This window comes from Fusarium musae, chromosome 8 (genome assembly GCF_019915245.1).
Source record: "Fusarium musae strain F31 chromosome 8, whole genome shotgun sequence".
NCBI classification, from domain to species: domain Eukaryota; kingdom Fungi; phylum Ascomycota; class Sordariomycetes; order Hypocreales; family Nectriaceae; genus Fusarium; species Fusarium musae.
In genome coordinates, this window is record NC_058394.1 from 245,656 (window position 1) to 265,574 (window position 19,919).

Below are 19,919 nucleotides of genomic sequence, written 5' to 3' on the forward strand. Positions count from 1 at the left end.
TCCAGGAAAATGAAACAGATTTGATGTCAGATTCATGTTACCATTCCAATGGGTAAATATCTAGCTCTAATGGATCCACATGCTGATCGCCATCTGCCCAATAACCTGGCGCCTGGTAGCGAGGACTGGGTTTCAATTTCGGTTGGCTGCTGCTTACAGGGATGATATCATGCAATATGATATGTGATGAATGGTCGGGCCATAAATGCAGACCGAAAGCCCGGTTGGAAAAAACCCCGCACATGTTGCAATCTCTCTCAACTTTATCATAGCCATGGCAGATGACAAGAGTCCGAGCCCGAACCAGGGACTCGTAGCTGAAACTCAGTCTCCTCCAAGAGAAGATCCCTTGGAAGTTGACGTATGTTTCCTATGGACCACTTCCGTTGAGCACTGTGCTAACTAAGTCTAGGAAGAGGAAAATGTAGATAATGATTCCACATACAACCTGTCGTGAGTTATCGACACCAATGGCTCTCGCTACGACTAACGCTATTTCACAAAGGGAGGGGTCTGCCAGCCAGACGTCGTCAATCAACTCTAGCATTCTCAACTATAGATACATGGTAGTGTTAACCCGACGATCCAACCATACTATTTACTAATAGACGATCAAGAACGGCCGCCGGTATCATGCTTTTCGTGAAGGTGCCTATTTCGTGGTACGCAGAGCTTTGACGACCAAGTATTATTGAGATCGAAATGCTGATGTAACCTCTCCCAGCCCAACGACGAAGAGGAGCAAACGCGAATGGACTTGGTACATCACATTTACTCTCTCATGCTAGACGGTGCTTTATTTTTGGCGCCTATTGGTGACCATCCTCAGCGTGTTCTCGATCTGGGAACTGGCACTGGTATCTGGGCGATAGACTTTGCCGAGTAAGTCAATCACTACGTGGTTTGCATGGTTTATTCTCCCTAACTTTGCTTTTCAGTGACTTTCCCTCAGCTTCGGTCCTAGGGACGGACCTTAGCCCTATCCAACCAGAGTGGTATAGCAATTTTCCTCAAGTCCACGGATAGATATTGACTAACTTAACCGTAGGACTCCACCAAATTGTCGATTTGAAGTAGACGATTTCGAGGCTGAATGGCTTTATCATACGCCGTTCGACTTTATCCACGCACGGGAGCTAGAAGGCTGCATTGGCGATGACGATCGGTTCTTCCAGCAAGCCTTACAACACCTAGCTCCTGGCGGCTATATCGAAATGCAAGCAGTTGCGGCGCCGTTTTTATCAGATGATGGTACGGACGAAAAGGCCGTCAACGCCCAGCTATGGTTAAAGACGCTATGTGAGGGATCTGCCAAGTTCGGCAAACCAATCGATTGTGCTCCTCTGTGGAAGGACAAGCTGATAGCTGCTGGCTTTGAGAACGTACGGGAAGAGATACGCAAGGTATGCGCGAGATTTAACTACCATCTGACCAATATCTAACGTTTCAACAGATGCCACTCGGGTCGTGGCCCAAAGACCCGAAGCTCAAGGAAATTGGGAAATATCAGTCTATTCAAGAGGCTAAGGCTATTGAATCATACACACCGCAGATCTTCTCGGCCGTGCTTGGTTGGACACAGGAGGAAATACAGGTTTTTATGGCAAAGGTCAAGAATGAGATCAAGGATCCTTCAATTCACCTCTATCTTCCTGTTCATTTCCTTTGGGGAAGAAAACCAGCGTCTTGATACTGGTGTTTGCGAAGTCAAGCTGGATTGGAGATGGAGGCTTGACCTCTATCATCTAATATTTATACAGATAGGCATGATATTTATTACCTCCGCTGCTGTTACACGGGATTACATTGACAGTACTGTAATAAGTTAGACACACCTAGGACACTTGCAAGGAAAACTAAATCGGCGAACGGAGAATCTATAATCCCACGGGCAATTCAACGGTCACGGGTACAGATAGCCAGGCTGGTTGATTCACCACTCGATAACGGTGAATTGTTCTCGGAAAGGGCCAATGAGAAGAGCTAGCTACGCGCTCGACTTGAATATAGACAATGCCGATCCTCGAATTGAGCCAGTGTAAAGTCCTCCCCCAGGGGCTAGACCAGGCTCCTGCAGAAAGTGGCTGTTACAGACCCTGAGAGCTGAAAACATCCTTGCTTTGCACTAACCCATCTGGAAGCAACTACTACTGCGCCTCGATAGGCAATCCCTACGGCTGTCAGTTCACCCGGCCCCAGGCAGCGAAGTTGCCTGAGGGCTGTCAAGACAGACGGGAGATGGTCTGATTGGGATGAGCATGCGCCGTGGCTTGAATCTCGTAACTAAATCTTAGTTCCCGCTCTCCTCCACAGCCTCGACTTTCTTCCACGATTTCATCTTGAATATAACTCGGAAAACGTGTGGAATCGCAATGAGCGCCATTTTTGGGTCTCACGCTCGCGACGAAGCGCGACAGCTTATTGAGAAGATTGCCGTCGGCCATGGCTACATCGAGGCGGCAAAGCTGAATGCGATGCCTGCCGATATACGACGCGTAGTAGAGGAGGCTCTGAAAACCAATTCTAAATCTCATGCTACTGCTACAGAGCAAGCCACCACCTCCAAATACTTACCGTATCTAACCTCTCGCTAGGCTTGTAGAGAAGCTGGCTGCGGGGAACATAAATGTCGTGTTCGAGCTGCTCCAGAATGCGGACGACAACCAGTTCACTCGTGCAAGGGCCGCATGCGCGAATCCAGGTGTTCAGTTCATCGTGACTCCAGATATGGTGGTTGTTGGTAGCAACGAAGACGGCTTCACGGACAGCAACGTCAAAGCTCTCTGCGATTTCGGAAAGTCCACCAAGGATGGTACGTCTGGCTACATCGGACAGCCAGACGTAGGCTTCAAGTCTGTGTTCACTATCGCTTCCAAGGTCCAAATTGAATCTGGCCCTTACTCATTCTACCTCCAGCATGAAGATGGAGATCCTGGTATTGGAATGGTAAGACCTCACTGGACCGAGCCACCCATTCTTCCCAGCCATGTGAAGGACTATGAAGCATATGGCGGTCTGTTCGGAAACCGGACAAGGATCATCTTGTTTCTGAAAGAGCAGAACAGAGAAGATCTACGGAATAGCTTCATTAGCCAGCTGTGGGATACACCGGACAGCGTGCTACTGTTCATGAAGAACCTACGGTCACTGAAGATTACGGTACTAGGTGAGGATAACAAAGTTCAGCGCTCGAAAGATGTAGTTCTCGACAGAGATTTATTCGGTTCTGGAACTCGAATCACAACAACCAAGAAGCTCGGTCCTAGCCAGCTTAAGACCTGGAATCGTTATCTCGTCTACAAATCAACGGCAACGGGCTTACCGGCCAACCCAAACCGAAGACCCGCTCCAGATTCTTCAGCAAATACCTCCAGTGCAGAAGTTACACTGGCGTTTCCCGTTGATGTGAAAGGCGAACCTATTGTCGAGTCCCAGAAGGCATTTGCGTTCATGCCAATTTCTGAGACTGGGCTGAGCGTTAGTACATCTATCCGTGTGGCTTGATATTCAGCTGATGAGTATACCTAGTTTCTTATCCACTCTGACTTCGTTGCCGATGCCACGAGACAACAGCTTGTTGCCTTCTCAGATAGAAATGTTCAAATTAAGACGGCAGTTGAGGATACACTGGTAATGGCAGTCCAAGACCTCTGCAAGAAGCCTGGTACAGAATACAAATGGATGCGTTTCCTTCGTCAAACCAATCGAAGCACTATAGACCCATTCTGGCTCACATTCGGCAACACTTTGGGATTCAAATTCTCCAGCATACCGCTTTTACGTACGGGAAGGGGCGAATTCTCAACAGCAGCCTCTCTCAAGCGCCTTTCTGCGGATCAATTGGACCAGTATGGCGAGCCATTATTGCCTGATCTGCTCCAGGAGATGTATCCATCTTCAGAATACGAGTCCCAGGATCTCGATATTCTCTGTCAGTATGGATTAGCTTACCTGCCGGACTCGGAAGTCTTATCGAGGCTGCAATCTTTCACCGAGCGCCGTGAATGGGAGACGAGAACCTATGAGGAGCGAGATGAAGATTGGCATAGTAGACTGGCGCGTCTCCTCTTCAAGATTTGGAATGATGCGCAACAGGACGGGAAGACTTGTATTCGCCACCTGAATATCATTCCTCTTGATTCGGAAGGTTTCAGAGTCGCCAGTTACAACGAAGAGGGCTACCCATTTTATGACAACATGATTGATGGCATTCCCATCCCTGGAGATCTTGGTTTCCCAATGCTTCTGCCAGCTGCCACGGCGAATCCGGATTGTCGGAAGCTTTATGAAGTCTTTGGCCCAAGGAAGCTTACTTTTCAGCAAGTCCGAGCAAAGATCATAAACATGTATAAAGATCCTGCTCAAGTCGCGAAGCTCGACCTGGCCAAGTCAAGGTCCCATCTTGTGTTTCTCTATCGGATTGAGCCAAAAGACATGATCACTAAGGAGGAGCAAGAAATCATGGTTATTTTTGACCAGAAGCTACGTGTCAAGCGTCCAAAGCATGAGTATGTATACCTCCCAGGTGAAGGACCAGTGGCCCCCGGGAAAATACTCAACCCCCCATTCCCAGAGGGCCTTGAACCACCAGACGTATCACTCGTGCATCCAGCCTATCTTGAAGATCCACCGAGCCCATCAGCCGGACATGATAGAACATGGATGCAATGGCTATTTTTCATTCTCTACTGCGAAGAAAAGATTCAATTGTTCTCTGTTCGGGATCCGCCTGCAGAAGCCGACAAGACTTACTCACTGGAGTATAAGTTTCTCGTCAAAGCTTACCCGGGTCTTACGCTTCACAGACTCATGCTGAACTTTCAGAAGCCAGAAGTCAAAAAGCAGTGGGTTGATGATAAGAAGGGGACTGCTCTTATGAAGAGAATGGAGTTTCTCTGCACGGATGGCGTGAGGCATCCTTTGGAGGAGACTCTGCTTCCGCTGCCAAAGCTGCTACAAAGCTGTGAGAAGAGCTTTGCGTCGGTGGATAACATGCCGTTTCTCAAGCTTGATGAACCGATGAAAGACGAGGACGTTCCTGCATGGCTCGAATTGGCGGAACATTGTGGTATTGGGACTGAAGACGACACCAAGTTCACCTTGGCGATGTTGGGCTCCATTTCTAAAGCTACCACGGAAATGACAAGTGATATATCACAAGCTGTTACTGAATTGTACCTGAAACTTCATTCCCAGGTTCCAGACGGCTCTTTGAGTGCTACCTTTACCGTTCAAACACAGATCAGGTAAGCTACTGTTACAGACTAATGACTCACCATACTAACCAAAGCAGAAACTTCTTCAGCAACAACAAGTGCACTCTCTGTACACCGCTCCGCCCAGGAGATGATAAGGGATCTACTCGTGAGCAACACTGGGCAAACAAGTCCGCATGCCTGTGGGTCGCGCCTGAGGGCATTAATGTCTACATTCCTCTACGGTCTATATGGTCCCCAATACTGACCAAAATGGAGCCCGCGGATCGCAAAAAGCTGGAAGACTTCTTCAGTAAGACCCTTTCCATTCGTGACATAACCGAGCACGACGTGCTCAGTGAGCTGCGTCACTTGTCTCGCTCCTTGGACCAGACAAAAGACTACTCGGCGGTGACAATGGAGCTCTACAAGATCCTCCAGGCACAGACGGAGAACCTCAACGAGATCAATACGCTTATCATCAAGTAAGAAAAAGGATTTGCAGTCCGTTTATATCCTTCAGCACTGTTATTGACGAGCTTGTAGGCAAGCATTTCGAGATTCCCCCCTCATTTATCGACCTGGCGAAGAAGCCAAGAAGTGGTTCAAAGCCTCAGAATGTGTCTTTTATAATAAATGTTCCAGTGAGGACGAGATCAGTCTGGAATCTCTGTATCCAGATCTTTCGCCCCTTTTCGTGTTCTTCCTCGAGGTTCCCAAATTGAGTCCTTCCCTTGTCTATGAAAATCTCCAGAATGTCGGCAACACTGCTCAGCCTATTCCTGACCTCAAGAAGCTTCTTTGGTCGCTTCTTGACACCCTCGTTGCAGATATAGCATCGTCGAGTGTCTATGCGGATAAGATAAGAGATTGTCGAGTGTTTCCAGTCAAGCTGCCATCCGGAGAAGTTCAGTCTATGAATGCAATGGGAGATTTCTGTATAAATGACAGACCTCTATACGCAGCCGCCCTGAAGGCACAGGCCAACCTTCTCGATTTCTCTGTTGAAGAGATTCATCGTCTCAGTCCAGTCATTGAGTGGTTGAGCTTGACCAAGCGATACCTCTCCAATATCGTAGCGGAAAAGACGTCGGTTGATGAATCTCAAGGTACTGAGGACATGGTTATCGCCCATGATATTGCTAGCAAATCTGCCGCACTTGCTATGTTCGTCACACAACCTCTCAATCAAACTGTTTATGGGCTAACATGACCAAATAGGATCTCTTCGCATTTCAGCGACGGCAAGCCCACGGTAAGAAATTACAACCTTCAAGATACGATCCGTAAGGTAGAGGTCTTCCGTCATCCGGACATAAAGACCAGTATCACTTGGTATCATGGCTTCAAGGTCATCACAGTACCGCTTGCGAAAAGTGGAATGCACTTCAAATCGGCCTTATTCGCCAAATGGCAGTTCTACATTCCAGAGGACGATGACGATCGCGATTACTGTATGGCAACTGAGTTTCCGCGGATGTTCGCTGCTCAGCTTCTGGACTCCCCATTACGCACTGTCAACCCTCAAGCGGTGATGATCACTGCCAGTGTCCTTCGAGCTAAACCTTATAATGTTGGACGTATTCTCCAACATCATGGGATATGCGAGGCGGGTACATTGCCAGAGTATACCCCGGAACCACCACGTACACCAGAGAGGCGACGAGACAACGCTGCTCCTTCCCCATCTCCATCACCGCATTCAGTTATTAGATCTCCTGTCCCTGCTGTGAGCGCTGCTCAGGTAATCCGTGACGCGACTACTCCGTATCAAGCCTTGCTTATTCAGGCTGTCAATGTGGCGCGCATCTCAACATTTCCGCACAAGAATTCGGTCTTTGACATGGCTGCAATCTCACAAAGTCTTGCAGAGAGTACAGCTCGTTCTGGACTGTTCAGATTCTATGTCGGAGACCAGACAGAGTGGCAGCGAATGGTAGGTGCCGCTGGCGAGCTATATGTAAGTGCCCGCCTCTCATACAATGATACTTTCTCACTAAAAGATAAATAGGTCTTTGAGTTGCTTTCAACCCTTCCCAATGCCCTCCCCGGATGGTCTCGAGATAACTGGCAAAGTACTGTCAGGCATCATGCCAGTATACACCCTGACTACAACTCTCTTGGGAATTGGTACGGGACAGAGCAAGGAGACCTGTTCTTTGACGACGTGACAGGAACATTTACCAGCTTCTTGATCGACAAAGGATATCTCGAAGATAGCTGGAGAAAGGAGCGACCAGAGTACTACATTGAAGTCAAGACCACAACATCGGCACGCCTCGACACGCCATTCTATATGAGTAAACACCAGTACGCAAGGGTAAAGTCTTCGGTCCTTTGTTTCCAAATATGCCTACTAACAGAATTATAGATGCAGTCGTTTGGTGAAAGTGTGAATACTGATACACAACGTCGGAAGGTTTATATCCTTTTTCGGGTCCACGGCTTAGAGTCAGGCCAAGTTGGCTTGAGGGTATTCATAGATCTGGAGGCCTTACGCAAGAGTGGAGATTTGGTGTTCGAGGCTCAGAGTTGGACAGTAACACCAAGAGCGGGATGAACATGTGCCTGGGAGCCGCCTTTCAATGAATTTCTTCCCATCATATCTTGTAGCTACGCATCAGTCTTCCTTTCCCTCCTTGTGCCAGTTCATATTTTTTACTGGTCGATATTTAAACCCAGATTCTGCATCGCCCCTTTCAGGTGTATTCTTCAACCAAAGAACCCAACAGATCATCAGGACAGCGGTGAGAGGTATGACTATCGCAAAGTATATCCTGACTTGTTGGTTCTTGGAGCTGAACTCGAACATATTCGTAGAGAAAATGGTGGCGATGAAAGCTCCAGGTAGGAATAGAATCGTCAAGATGGAGAGTGTCTTCATCGCCTTTGAGTCTCGGAGTGATTCTCTAGCCAGCCTAGCTTGCAGGTAGCTATCGTGCTGTGTGATTAGATTATACAACTACCACTGTGTATAAGTCGTTGGACTCAAGCGAATTGACGGTGAACTTACAACATTTCGTTGACTCTCGATCTTGCCAGGTAGACTCTCAATATCCGAATCCCGACTCTGTGACATTCTAGAGTATATCTCCACCACGACTCTCAGCTTACTGTCATCCTTCAAATCCTGCTGCAGTTTGGTACCAAGTTCCTCCTCAAACTTTCGTCGGCGACCAAGTTCAGCAAGTTTCATGCTACACTTATGCAATGTCATGCTTAAATCCCGGTATAGATTACTTGCATCATCTAGCTTGCTCTGCTCTTCAAATTGCCGCAGGAGCTTCTCATCTACTATCCCAACATCAGCTTGAATAGAATTAAAAGCCGACAAAGTCATTTCGTAGTGGGACCTGAATAGCTGCACCGGTAACAGAGTCTGATGGTGGCCATGTCTTCCGATAAGGTCACGCACGTCGCTGAAAGTCCTTCTTAGATCAACGCCAGCATCAGCTTGGATGACACCGGATAGCTTGCTGGAGTTTCCTGCCACAGTGCTATCGACCATGGAGTAAAGAAGTAATGACCAGAATCCTGTGCTGTAGAATGGTGTCTGCATGATATATACTGGGCCTTAGATTAGTGGAGGTTTGTTGTACAATGCTGAACAAGCTTACTCACGTTTGAATGCCTTACTGCCGTCTTTACTATCGAAAATCTGAAAGCCTCCGCGGTCATGTCGTCGAGAGATTTCGAAGTCGTCCGGGAGTTCGAAAAAGTCAGATAGTAGTGCGACAGGAGGTTCGTTGAGGAGGCTTTCTAACTTGTTAAAAGTTGTGAGCTGACTCTCCCTTGACTGCCTTGCACTAAATTGCCCTGTCAGTACCAAAGCCTATCCATAATTGTTAAGGACATACATCAAGTTGCAGAAATGAGTAGGTCTCGGCTGTTGCTGGGTCTGTTGTTCCCCTCGATCCGCTCGTGCCGGGGTCTCATTATTCTGGTATAGGCAATTAGTACTCAAGTTCCAATATCAGAGTAGACCAACATACAGGTGTCTCTGATATCCAAGAGAAGTACTTTGCCTCTCGATCCAATGACTTGGGAAGTACGTTTCGTGCATCAGCAGCAGTATTGTTGTCCCAGAGATCAATGAACCATGATTCGGCCTTGTCGTCGTTCACCCTATCCTTTGGGAAAAGGTCTCTAAAAGTCTGGCCAATAGTTATCCGGGGCATAATGTCGTCGTTATCGATAACATGTCGTAGTTTGTAAAGCTGTGAGAGATCAACGGATCCAAGGTCATGCAGATCCAGGCCTGTCAGCTCGTTGGGTATCAGAGGACCTGCACCCGGATCAAATATTACGGGATCATCTTCACTGTCGAGAAGACCATCTTGCAGATTTCGGAACGAGAACCCGGAAACATCAGCTTTGACATTGACGTTGGCCTTGAAGATCTCATCTACTCTTCGTAAGACTAAAATGGCCGTTTGCAGATAAGGCGGAACACCAACTTTGAGAGTCGGGTCCTCCATAATAGACCAGTTGGCGACGTTTGACTGGCCTAGCGCATTTCCTCTCAGGAATTTGAGGGATTTGTAGCCGTTGAGTACGACGCTTGAGGTTCTTTCCACCAAGATGTTTCCTCTTACCTCCACACCCAGGTTACCAATGATGCCAACCCCAGCGTTAGCATTCATCGTTGGCTCTTCGATAATATTCTCGAACTTTAGAGAGTGAGACCTACAGCACAGGATACAGGCTGATATGAGGGAGGATAGCTTACGGCAAAGACCGGCCCTTCAGGCGCCATTGCAGAGATGATTGGACAGTCCTCATTCCCGCAAAATTCAACGCTGATGTTTACTGACTTTATTCGTACGTTTGCCCTGCGAGGTAGAAAGCTGAACGACAAGACCAATAGCGTGGCTAGCTGCTCCGTTTCTGCACTAATGCGGCCATGGATAGCACCGACAAGCTGCGACCGAATGAAGTAGGACGATGAGGTTCTATCGACAAGAATTCTGCGCTGGAAGGGATCCTCAGGATGATTTCTAACCATAGCGACGGTGCCAGAGAACCAAAGTAGGACAATCGGTTGGCCAGGTCCAATAACCTGATGGTTATGAAATGAAGGAGAGAAAATGCATTGAGGGGATTGCGTTTGCTGACGGAGTGACCTCGATTGATCCCTGTAGTGGCGGATGCTCTGAGCCAATGCTTCGCCATGGGTATGCAGCTATTGACAGGGGTCCTTTCAGCTCTGCAGGCTCCCAGAATTCACTGCTGACTTCGAAACTGCGCAAAGGTAATCATGAGTTTCTAGTGACATATTTGATTAAAGTCTAATTAATCACAGTTTGCCCAGAAAAACCACCAACGCACATCTAAGAATTGGTAGGCATGCTCGTCAACTTCTGCCCTGTGCTCGCCTCATCCGCCCTCCAAAGCGAGGTAACAGTCTTCCACTGCGTATAAAACCTCAAACCATCCTTTCCATAAAAGTTCGCAAGACCAGTTCCAGCCACACTGCGCTTATTTCCCGTGAAAGAAAACATAGGCAGAGGAACGGGGATCGGCACGTTAATACCGACTTGTCCAGCATCAATTTCTTGTTGGAATAGAGAAGCCTTGGCTCCAGAGTTTGTGAAAATGACGGCTCCGTTGCCCCAGGCGTTGGAGTTGATGAGTTCGATGCCGTCTTTGAGGGTTTCTTCTTCCATGCAGAGGAGGACGGGGCCGAAGATTTCTTCCTTGTAGCATTCCATGTCTGGGCGGACGCCAGAGATTACTGTAGGGCCGACCTGTATCATGTTAGCGACACGATTGTATGTAGAACGTGTTTGACTTACCCAGTTGCCATCGGGTAAACCTTCAGGCTTATATCCTCGACCATCAAGTAGAATCTTGGCACCCTCCTTCTCGGCGCTTGTGATGAGAGCATTGCAGCGATCGCGACTTTGAGGTGTGATCAGAGGTCCAAAATCCGACTTTGAGTCGAAGCCGCTGCCAGCGATATGGTTCTTCGCCTTGGCAACAAGATCCGGCAACCATTGCTTCGCATCTCCAAGAGTGACCAAAACACTTAACGCCATGCATCGTTGTCCAGCAGCACCAAAAGCAGCTCCGGCAATTGAGTCAAGGGCATGATCCTTGTTGGCGTCTGGGCTCAGAAGAGCGTGGTTCTTGGCTCCAAGGTTCGCTTGCACGCGCTTTCCGTTGGCTGATCCCCGTTGGTAGATATACTCTCCAGCCTTGTTAGATCCCACAAAGGAGATAGCTTGAATCTCAGGCTCGTCCAGAAGGAAGTTGACTGTGTCCTTTGATCCATGGACGACGTTGACGACGCCAGGGGGAAAGCCGGCTTCTCTGCAGAGCTCAGCAATCATCATAGCAGCGCCCGGATCGCGTTCCGATGGCTTGACGATTATGCAGTTGCCTGTGACGGTCGCTACAGGAAGAGACCACAGTGGAATCATAGCTGGGAAGTTGAAAGGGCAAATGGCTGCAACAACACCCAATGGATTTCGGTAGGATCGTGTCTCCATGTCCTTGGCCACCTCGAGGACTTCACCGCCGAGCTGAGTCGTGATTCCACAAGCAGTCTCACAAACTTGCAGTCCACGAAGAACATCGCCCTTTGCATCAGCAAAAGTCTTTCCCTGCTCCGTAACAATGCTAGTCGCAAGATTATCCATATGCTCCCGGATCAAATGCGTCAGCTTAAACATTATCTGCTGCCGCTTAATAATGCTCGTCCTCTTCCACCCCGGAAATGCAGCCTTAGCTGACTTGACTGCCTCTTGAAGTTCATCGTTGGTACTCTCAGGAACACGCGTGATGACATTGTTGGTCGCAGGGTCATGAACTTCGATCCATGACGACGTCTTTGAAGAGACGAGTTTGTTGTCGATGAAGTTCTGTGTGTCCTTTGGCTTGTCCAACTTTTCGTGGTTGCCGGGATAGATAACGGACTGGTAGATTGAAGTTGAAGGCATTTTGGGATAGATTTTGTTGATAAATGGAGGAAATGAAGAAGGGGTAGAATGATATAGTGAGGCGGAGACCTTCCCGATATAGGAGCAAAGAGCGGTCGCCTCCGTTCGGGACAGACCGACAATTACCCCGCACTCTACCACGGAGAGTGTCTCGTGATGGCTTATCAGTGTTGGCGGGGCCGATAACCGTTATCGTTGAGGCCTACTCCGTATCGGAGTGAGTTATCAGAGACATTGATGAACGTGTCACCGTTGGTTTTCGTGGGTCCCTACGATAGGCTTCATCTAATCTCCGTTTATTTTGGAGGCTGATACCATGACGTTGAGTTCAGCCTCCGATTGAGTTGAGATAGCAGCCTTCACTGTTGATTCCTTTGGCCCGGCATTGCTCCCCGTTGGACTCCACTACTCCAACTAAGCTCCCCACTAACGTTTTGCCTTAGCCAGGGGACTCAAAGCACCTTATTTGGTAGGCGGCAGCGTGTCCCTGAGGCCTTGAACTGTTGGTCCTGATGCTGTCCGTTGAACATTATTGTAACTTAGTGCGAATATAAGCTTTCGGCCACTGGGCTTGTCTTTAAATATCCTGATCATCTAAATCCAGACGCATGGTGCTGATTGACTATTGTTTAGCTTAACTCTTCAGATGGCATATAGGGTTAGCACCATTCACCCCCAAAATGTTCCGTCTTCTGGAAATATGTTAATCTGGTCTTCGGGGGATCGACCACCGAGATTGAAGAAATGGCTTCCTATTTTAAGTCCTCCAAGACCCCAGGTTTGACTTTAACCCTCTAGATCTCTAGGCACTGTCTTTTGTCTCATCGTTGTCAATTCTGCCTCCAAAATGAAGCTGTTCGTCTTGATCTCTTTCGCCACTTGGCTACATGCAGCAACAGCACCTTCGGCCGACAAGCAGTCTCAGAAGAAGTTTGACTTTGCCAAGATTAAAAAAATTGTGTCTTTGTAAGCTTACTGGTAATCCGCTATTTGTAGTTATTCTAAGTCTGACTATGTCATTAGTGGTGATTCATGGACAGACACTCGGTTTAATACCTCTGGAACTCAGCCTTCCAGCTCCAACCCATTCGGAAATACCGGCAAAACAAGCTCCAATGGCAAAATGTGGCCAATGTACTTGACTACGCAATACAACCAGTCTTCCGTTTTGCTATATAACATGGCTGTCGGTGGTGCTGTCACTGATATCAACATCGTCAAGACTGGACCCAACGACGTGGTTACCCAGGTCAACAGATTCGACGCCTACTTACAACAATTAGGGCCGAAATTCTTTTCACCAAAGCACACGCTGTATACAGTATTTATTGGCATCAACGATATTTACCGCACTATCAATGACGCTGACCAGAATGACACGGTCATCAAGATCATGGAGCGCCTAGACGAGCTTACAACTGACCTCCACGGTCACGGCGCTCGCCAGTTCCTCTTCATCTCGACGCCACCGTAATCTCTTTTCCCAAATAACGTTCCAAAGCCCATCGCTCCAACTCTCAAGGCCGCATCTGAAAATTGGAACAAACAGCTCCAACAACTCTTGAAACAGCTCGACCGCAAGTTATCTCACAGCACCTTTTTCTTGTTTGACATTGTACCCTTGATCACTGCTATTACCGAAGATCCGTCTCAATTTCCCGAGACCGCAGTGTATAAGAGTACAGGATTCTGTGCAGACTACAAGAGGTAAAGCGACCTATCTAATATTCTGACATCATGGAGACTGACATACGATAGTGGCACGATTACCCCAGACTTCAAGTCTGACAATTGTGAATACAACGCGTCTGAGTACATGTATATCGACGGCGCTCATCCAACACAAGCGTTTCACCAAATCCTGGCTAAGAAGATCGCGGAACAATTGGCTGCTGGCCGAACCATTGGCCGGCCTTGATTAGACTCAAAATGGTCAATTTACTAGAAGTTCTGTGAACGACCTTTGGCAAATGCATTGTTGACATAACGCATGCAATGAATTTACTCATGTCCGCATATTAGGCTAAAATATTGACCAGCTTCCCCGCCTATAACCTTGTCTGTTGGGGGCATCACAGAAGCATTCTGGAAGTCTCGGCATAGAAAGGGCCGAGCGTAATCTGAAGCTTTTTACAGATCGACGTGTAAAATTAGAAAGAATTCGGAGGGCAGCTCGGTACCGGATTGTAGTGATGAGTCCGGATTTACTCTGCACCTGTGATTATTATATCCATTTCAAGCCCGGTCTGTGCCCATCGAATAACTGTCATCAATTCGTGACCTAACCTTATCCGATGGTGATGTTAATAATTCAATCCATTGCCTAAATGTAGATTACTAACAGAAGTTCATTCTATGATCTAGGTAGCTTAAGTTAGCGTTCTGGTCTTCGTCTTCTTAAATAAATAGTTTAATCACATAAGAAAACTGCAATTGGTTGACATTGTTCCAGTCTGAATGGACTCATGCATTGACCTCGACTTAAGTGAAAATCATGTAGAAATACGAAGAGTTAGCAGAGAAAAGTGAACTGATCTTGCCATATGCGGCCACTATAGGTTAACTAGTCTGTTATCATCAACGCTATGCTTTTTACGATCACGAGAACCATCTAAAATTAGTTCCGGCTCAAATACGAGGTCTTGAAACAGGGCCCGACCGTTCTAGCCGATTTCACCGAAATACAAAATGTTTCCCCTTTAACTTCCAAGTTTTCTAACTTGCCAAGACCTGTCTTCAACTTGTTCCCGTCTGGGCGAGAGACCATAAAGCAATGTATTATCACGCAGCATTTGTCGCGCTTCTGAGCGCGCGGATCGTCAGTGCTCTTCCTCAATCGCAATGGAAAGCCGTGTCTGGGGATGAAGTGGTTCGCGCTGCTGTCGCGTTCCATCAGCCGAAGCTTGCTGAAGCAGAAGCTTTGTTGATGGATATCTCGGATCCTAGTTCGGAGAAGTTTGGTCACTATCTTGAGCTCAGGGAAGTCGTACGTCTATCTCCAATCCGCTGTGAAACTTCTCTCACCCAACAATCTTATAGCAAGACTTCTTTAAACCCAGCGACAGCTCACAGAAAAAGGTCCTGCAATGGCTAGAAGATGCAGGCATCGACTTATCCTCAGTGCATCTCAAGAAGGCAGCTGCTGTTCTAGAGTTCTCTGCTCCGGCCAAGCAAATTGGGAAGATGCTCGGTGCTGGCGTTCATGTTATGCACAATGATGCGACTGGTGAACTGCGTCTCGAACCTACCGACCACGCAGTTCCGTCTGCAATTCAGGACGATGTTGAGTTCATTGATTTGGCTCCATCTCAGAAAGCTGGCAAGACCAAGCACAGCCGTGCAGTCAAGCCAGTTCTTGATACTCTGCCACCGCCATACAAGCTTCCAGTGGCAGATGATCTGCGCAACTGTAGCGAAAGCTGGACTCCAGCTTGTATCCGGAGTAAGTAAAATAGAGAAATCTTTTACTGTTCCTTACTAACTGATAACAGAACTCTACGGTGTTCCTCTGGGAACCAAGGCCGCGAAGAATAACTCAATGGGTCTCTTTGGATACGGCGACCCATACCAGCCAGCTGATCTCAACCAATTCTGGGCAAAGCATGCACCCTTCATCCCCAAGGGAACAAAACCCAAAGTCAAGAGCATCAACGGTGCCGTAGCAGAAGGAGAACCCCTTGAAGGCGAAGAGTTACTCGACATCGAAATGTCGTACCCCATTGTTTATCCCCAGACCGTTACCATGTTCCAGGTTTCCTACAACAACAAGGGAGGTCTTGCAAATGACTTCCTCGACGCTGTCGACGCAAGCTACTGCAAATATGACGGTGGTGATGATCCTGATCTTGATCCTACATTCCCTATCTTTGGTGGTGGCTTCCAGGGCCCTGCTATGTGCGGCAAGTATCAGGTCACAAACGTCGTTTCAATCTCCTTCGCGATTGATGAGCAGACTCTGCCTCGCCGTTACATCCAGCGTCAATGCCACGAGTGGATGAAGTTGGCTCTCAGCGGTGTTAGTGTTCTTGTCGCTGCTGGAGATCGTGGTGTCCAAGGTGCTACACAGTGTACGGTGAATCCTTATGATAACAAGAAGGAAGCTTTCAACGCTCTTTTCCCGGGATCTTGTCCCTACGTCACAGCAGTTGGAGCGACACAGGTCAACTTTACTGGCAGCAGAACCAATGAAGTTGCCGTCTTTGATCCCAAGCACAATTTTTACTCTGGAGGTATCTTCATTCATAGAACAGTGGTGATATCTTTGCTGACGTATTCTAGGCGGTTTCAGCAACATGAACGCACAGCCAGCTTACCAGCGCAAGGCTGTCACTAGCTATCTCGCCGCTAACAACCCCCACTACCCCAAGGGAACATACAACATCTCCGGACGCGCTTTTCCTGATGTCGCGCTCTTGGGGGCGAATGTCACCTTCCTCCAAGATGGAAAGACTACGATCAGTGGAGGAACCAGCGCTGCAGCTCCGATGTTCGCTGCGATGATCAACAGGATCAACGATGAGCGATTGCTAGCGGGGAAGAAACCAATCGGTTTCTTGAACCAGATTCTGTATCAGCATCCTGAAGTTTTCACTGATGTAAGTGCACTATACACTAAGCATTGAGGACTTTTCTAATGTTGATAGATTACCCAAGGCTCTAATCCCGGTTGCGGCATGGCAGGGTTCCAGGCGGCCAAGGGATGGGATCCGGTCTCGGGAATGGGCTCACCCAAGTTTCCCAAGCTTCGGGACTTGTTAGTCAGCCTTCCTTAGAACAAGGACCTTCATGTAGATTGCAGTAGATATAAGTATTAGAATTCGACTTCATAATAATTTTTGAATAATTGATCGCAGTGTCAGTCTGCTGCCTAAAGGCTAAGCAGGATGTTGCATGTCACGTGCAGCTGCCTAATGTTAAGCCGTGATCAAGCGTGAACTTTTCATCCTTCTCAACTCATCAACCTCAACTCTACGAACAACATGGACGCCGCTCTCCTTCCAATCAATGACCAAGTCGCTCGATTTCGCCAAGCAATAGAATGCAACAAAACACTCATGGCCGTTTTATCGCGCGCGGCTGAAATGAAGCTGCCCAATTGGTACCTTGCCGCTGGTGCACTCACGCAAACGGTTTGGAACGTCGTTACCAACCGCAACCCAGAACTTGGTATTGACGACTACGACTTGATCTACTTTGACGACTCAGATCTCTCATGGGAGGCTGAGGATGCTGTTATTCAGGCCGGCAAGAAGATCTTTGCGGATATCCCTACTGAAGTTGAGATCCGCAACCAAGCACGCGTGCATCTCTGGTATGAGAAGAAGTTTGGCAAGCCGTGCCCTCAGCATCGATCCAGCGAGGCATCTATGACTACTTGGGGGACCAATACGGCACTTATCGGCGTTCGATTGAGAGAGGATGGAGAATGGGATATCTTTGCGCCATGGGGATTCTCGGACATGTTTACCCTGACGGTGCGCCCGAATCAGTTGATCATGACAGAAGAGACATATCACAAGAAAGTACAGCGTTGGACTAAGCTGTGGCCCGAGTTGACAATCATGCCTTGGAAATAATGTATGTTATAATCTCAGTCTAGACAAACTTTTGCTATAGAGCTATTAGACAATGATAGATTCGGAGCAGACCTTATTAGACTCCATGCGCACTAAGTCTATTCAAATCTCCTTCTTGGGTCCCACGTAAATCTTGTTAGCACGGAGGAAATAGTAAATGGTAGCCAAGATACCAATCCCGCCAGTCATCAGAGAAGCGTAGTTCATGCTCTTAGCATCGACTGGAGTTGAAGGAGGCCACAAGCTAAAGAACCAGACAATGGTGATGAAAATGCAAGCAAAGGTGTTGTTGATGATGCCAAACATTCCCTTGAGGTGCCAAGGACCCCATTCGAGAATTTGTCCGTCGCCGTGAATATTGCGGATCTCGTAGTTTTTGTCGCAGCGACGGTAGAGAAGAAGGATGGCGGGCATGAAGTATGATGCGTAGAGGCCGGAGATGGCGACTGAGACGATGGCGTTGTAGACAACTGATGATCCGAGGTTGATGAGACCGATGATGCAAGAGATGACACAGGTGGTAGTGATGGACCAAACGGGCATGTTGGTGCGGCTCTCGACCTGATAATTGTTAGTTGGTTATTATAGATGGGGCAATTGAGCGTACCCTTGAGAGAAAAGGTGAGAATGGCAGAGCATTGTCACGAGCAAATGCCCAAAGCATACGCGATGTCGAAGCAATGACACCAACAGTAGCAGATAGGGTCATGACGATAATGAGTGACACCATTCCGGCGGTTCCGGCCTTTGATCCGGTGGCTTGATAAAAAATCTCCATGAAGGGGTAGCCAGTTGGTGTCTCGATGGCTGCGTCGATGTCGGTAGCGGAGTAAAGCATGGCGATGACCATACCAAAGCCAAGAAGGCCGTTGATGGTAATACTACCCATGATGGAACGGGGGACGATCAGCGAGGGGTTTCTAACTTCTTCACACATCTGCGACATGGTTAGTAACATAGACATCATTTGAGAATGGTGGTCCTTACGTGAAAGGAGCAGTCGACACCTAATAAACGTGAGTTGAGTGAATGATTGATGCCGGAATCGGGACTTACCAGTGAATGAAAAGACACAGCCCAAAAGTCCAACAAACCATGACAGACCTTGAGTGGGCCAATTGCCCGAGTTGCGCCATTCAGTAAACACTTCAGTGCCATTGTCATTGTCGCGAAAGACAAGAAGCGTAATGAGAATAGCAAAGAAGCCGATAAGGTGCAGAATCAAGATCATCCCCTCCAGAATCGGAAGTAAAGCGCTAACGACAGTGTTAATAATGATAGCAACCAGGACACAAGCCCAGATCATCAAGCTACCATGCCACGTCTTCGCATCATAAGACGGCGTCGTAAAGATAACAAGACCCTGAATCATCGTAGCAGTAAGGAAACCCGCAGCAGCAGACGTTCCCTGCCACCCAGCCAAGTTCATCCATCCGGTGATGTAGCTGAGATATTTCGAGTATCGTGGCGGCGCAAGCATAGCGACCCAGTGGTACTGGCCAGCAGCCATCGGGGCGATCGACACGAGTTCGCAGAGACACGCGAAGGAGCTGAGGACGCCTACCCAGACGAAGATGTAGCCGTAGATGAGACCCGCGCTGCCTCCGTTGCTGAGACCGGGCGCGAAGTTCATGAGGGTTCCCTCCCAGGTGACGAGGACGGCGCAGCTAAAGCCTAGGATTGTCCAGCCTCCAAAGTTTCTCTACATTCGTGTCAATTACATTTCAAAGGGGTAAATTGATGTTGTATACCTTGAGGACTGATTTCTTTCCAAGCTTTGCCAATTGCGCATTGTCCATGTGATCCTGATCACTAGACACCGAAGCGTCTTCGACCGTCGATCGGGGATGTTTCGCAGCAGGCATATCGTTGAGTTCGAACTGAGTAGCCATAGTGATCGTCGTCAAAATGGGTACAGAATTGATGCAAGAAAAAAATATGCAGTCTGCGCTGCAAATAAATGAATGACCCTCAAGATGGGGGAGGGGAGTTGGGGGAAAGGTTAAAAAAGAAACTCTGTCTGCAGCAAATAAGTTAAATACAACCCATCCCATGCCTGTCAGATGTGACAAACAGTTCGGCGAACCATCCCTGGCGGTCGTGGTAACGGTACAGGTGGAACGCGAAGTAGAACCACCTGTTGGCGCTACAGCCGAGTAGGGGAGGTATTCCCAGCTTTGCATGAGGCGTGCATATCGCGTAGGATG

The 19,919-nt window shown here is 48.1% G+C and overlaps 8 protein-coding genes across 8 annotated transcripts; 5 read left to right on the forward strand and 3 right to left on the reverse strand.

Moving 5' to 3' along the window:
* Nucleotides 1–274: 274 nt before the first annotated feature.
* J7337_010302 (uncharacterized protein) lies at nt 275–1,690 on the forward strand (the record flags this gene model as incomplete). Its single annotated transcript, XM_044827887.1, has 6 exons — nt 275–361; nt 413–424; nt 609–662; nt 725–882; nt 1,049–1,403; nt 1,454–1,690. 6 exons carry the CDS (start codon nt 275–277, stop codon nt 1,688–1,690), a joined length of 903 nt encoding a protein of 300 aa, XP_044676441.1.
* A 682-nt stretch (nt 1,691–2,372) lies between these two features.
* J7337_010303 (uncharacterized protein) lies at nt 2,373–7,591 on the forward strand (the record flags this gene model as incomplete). The annotated part of the gene is given in 8 exon segments (XM_044827888.1): nt 2,373–2,575; nt 2,595–3,477; nt 3,529–5,246; nt 5,294–5,680; nt 5,742–6,362; nt 6,417–7,155; nt 7,207–7,505; nt 7,567–7,591. The coding sequence occupies 8 exon segments, from the start codon at nt 2,373–2,375 to the stop codon at nt 7,589–7,591; spliced, it is 4,875 nt and encodes a 1,624-aa protein (XP_044676442.1).
* Nucleotides 7,592–7,815: 224 nt separating this feature from the next.
* Nucleotides 7,816–9,951, reverse strand: J7337_010304 (uncharacterized protein; the record flags this gene model as incomplete). The annotated part of the gene is made up of 6 exons (XM_044827889.1): nt 7,816–8,136; nt 8,209–8,762; nt 8,817–9,001; nt 9,053–9,135; nt 9,188–9,865; nt 9,925–9,951. 6 exons carry the CDS (start codon nt 9,949–9,951, stop codon nt 7,816–7,818), a joined length of 1,848 nt encoding a protein of 615 aa, XP_044676443.1.
* Nucleotides 9,952–10,525: 574 nt separating this feature from the next.
* Nucleotides 10,526–12,136, reverse strand: J7337_010305 (uncharacterized protein; the record flags this gene model as incomplete). Its single annotated transcript, XM_044827890.1, has 2 exons — nt 10,526–10,942; nt 10,991–12,136. 2 exons carry the CDS (start codon nt 12,134–12,136, stop codon nt 10,526–10,528), a joined length of 1,563 nt encoding a protein of 520 aa, XP_044676444.1.
* Nucleotides 12,137–12,983: 847 nt separating this feature from the next.
* On the forward strand, nt 12,984–13,610 carry J7337_010306 (uncharacterized protein; the record flags this gene model as incomplete). The annotated part of the gene is made up of 2 exons (XM_044827891.1): nt 12,984–13,102; nt 13,160–13,610. The coding sequence occupies 2 exons, from the start codon at nt 12,984–12,986 to the stop codon at nt 13,608–13,610; spliced, it is 570 nt and encodes a 189-aa protein (XP_044676445.1).
* A 1,299-nt stretch (nt 13,611–14,909) lies between these two features.
* On the forward strand, nt 14,910–16,908 carry J7337_010307 (uncharacterized protein; the record flags this gene model as incomplete). The annotated part of the gene is made up of 5 exons (XM_044827892.1): nt 14,910–15,122; nt 15,176–15,578; nt 15,628–16,365; nt 16,415–16,731; nt 16,780–16,908. The coding sequence occupies 5 exons, from the start codon at nt 14,910–14,912 to the stop codon at nt 16,906–16,908; spliced, it is 1,800 nt and encodes a 599-aa protein (XP_044676446.1).
* A 207-nt stretch (nt 16,909–17,115) lies between these two features.
* On the forward strand, nt 17,116–17,712 carry J7337_010308 (uncharacterized protein; the record flags this gene model as incomplete). Its single annotated transcript, XM_044827893.1, has 1 exon — nt 17,116–17,712. One exon carries the CDS (start codon nt 17,116–17,118, stop codon nt 17,710–17,712), a length of 597 nt encoding a protein of 198 aa, XP_044676447.1.
* A 102-nt stretch (nt 17,713–17,814) lies between these two features.
* J7337_010309 (uncharacterized protein) lies at nt 17,815–19,604 on the reverse strand (the record flags this gene model as incomplete). Its single annotated transcript, XM_044827894.1, has 5 exons — nt 17,815–18,273; nt 18,320–18,649; nt 18,700–18,719; nt 18,769–19,414; nt 19,464–19,604. The coding sequence occupies 5 exons, from the start codon at nt 19,602–19,604 to the stop codon at nt 17,815–17,817; spliced, it is 1,596 nt and encodes a 531-aa protein (XP_044676448.1).
* Nucleotides 19,605–19,919: the final 315 nt, after the last annotated feature.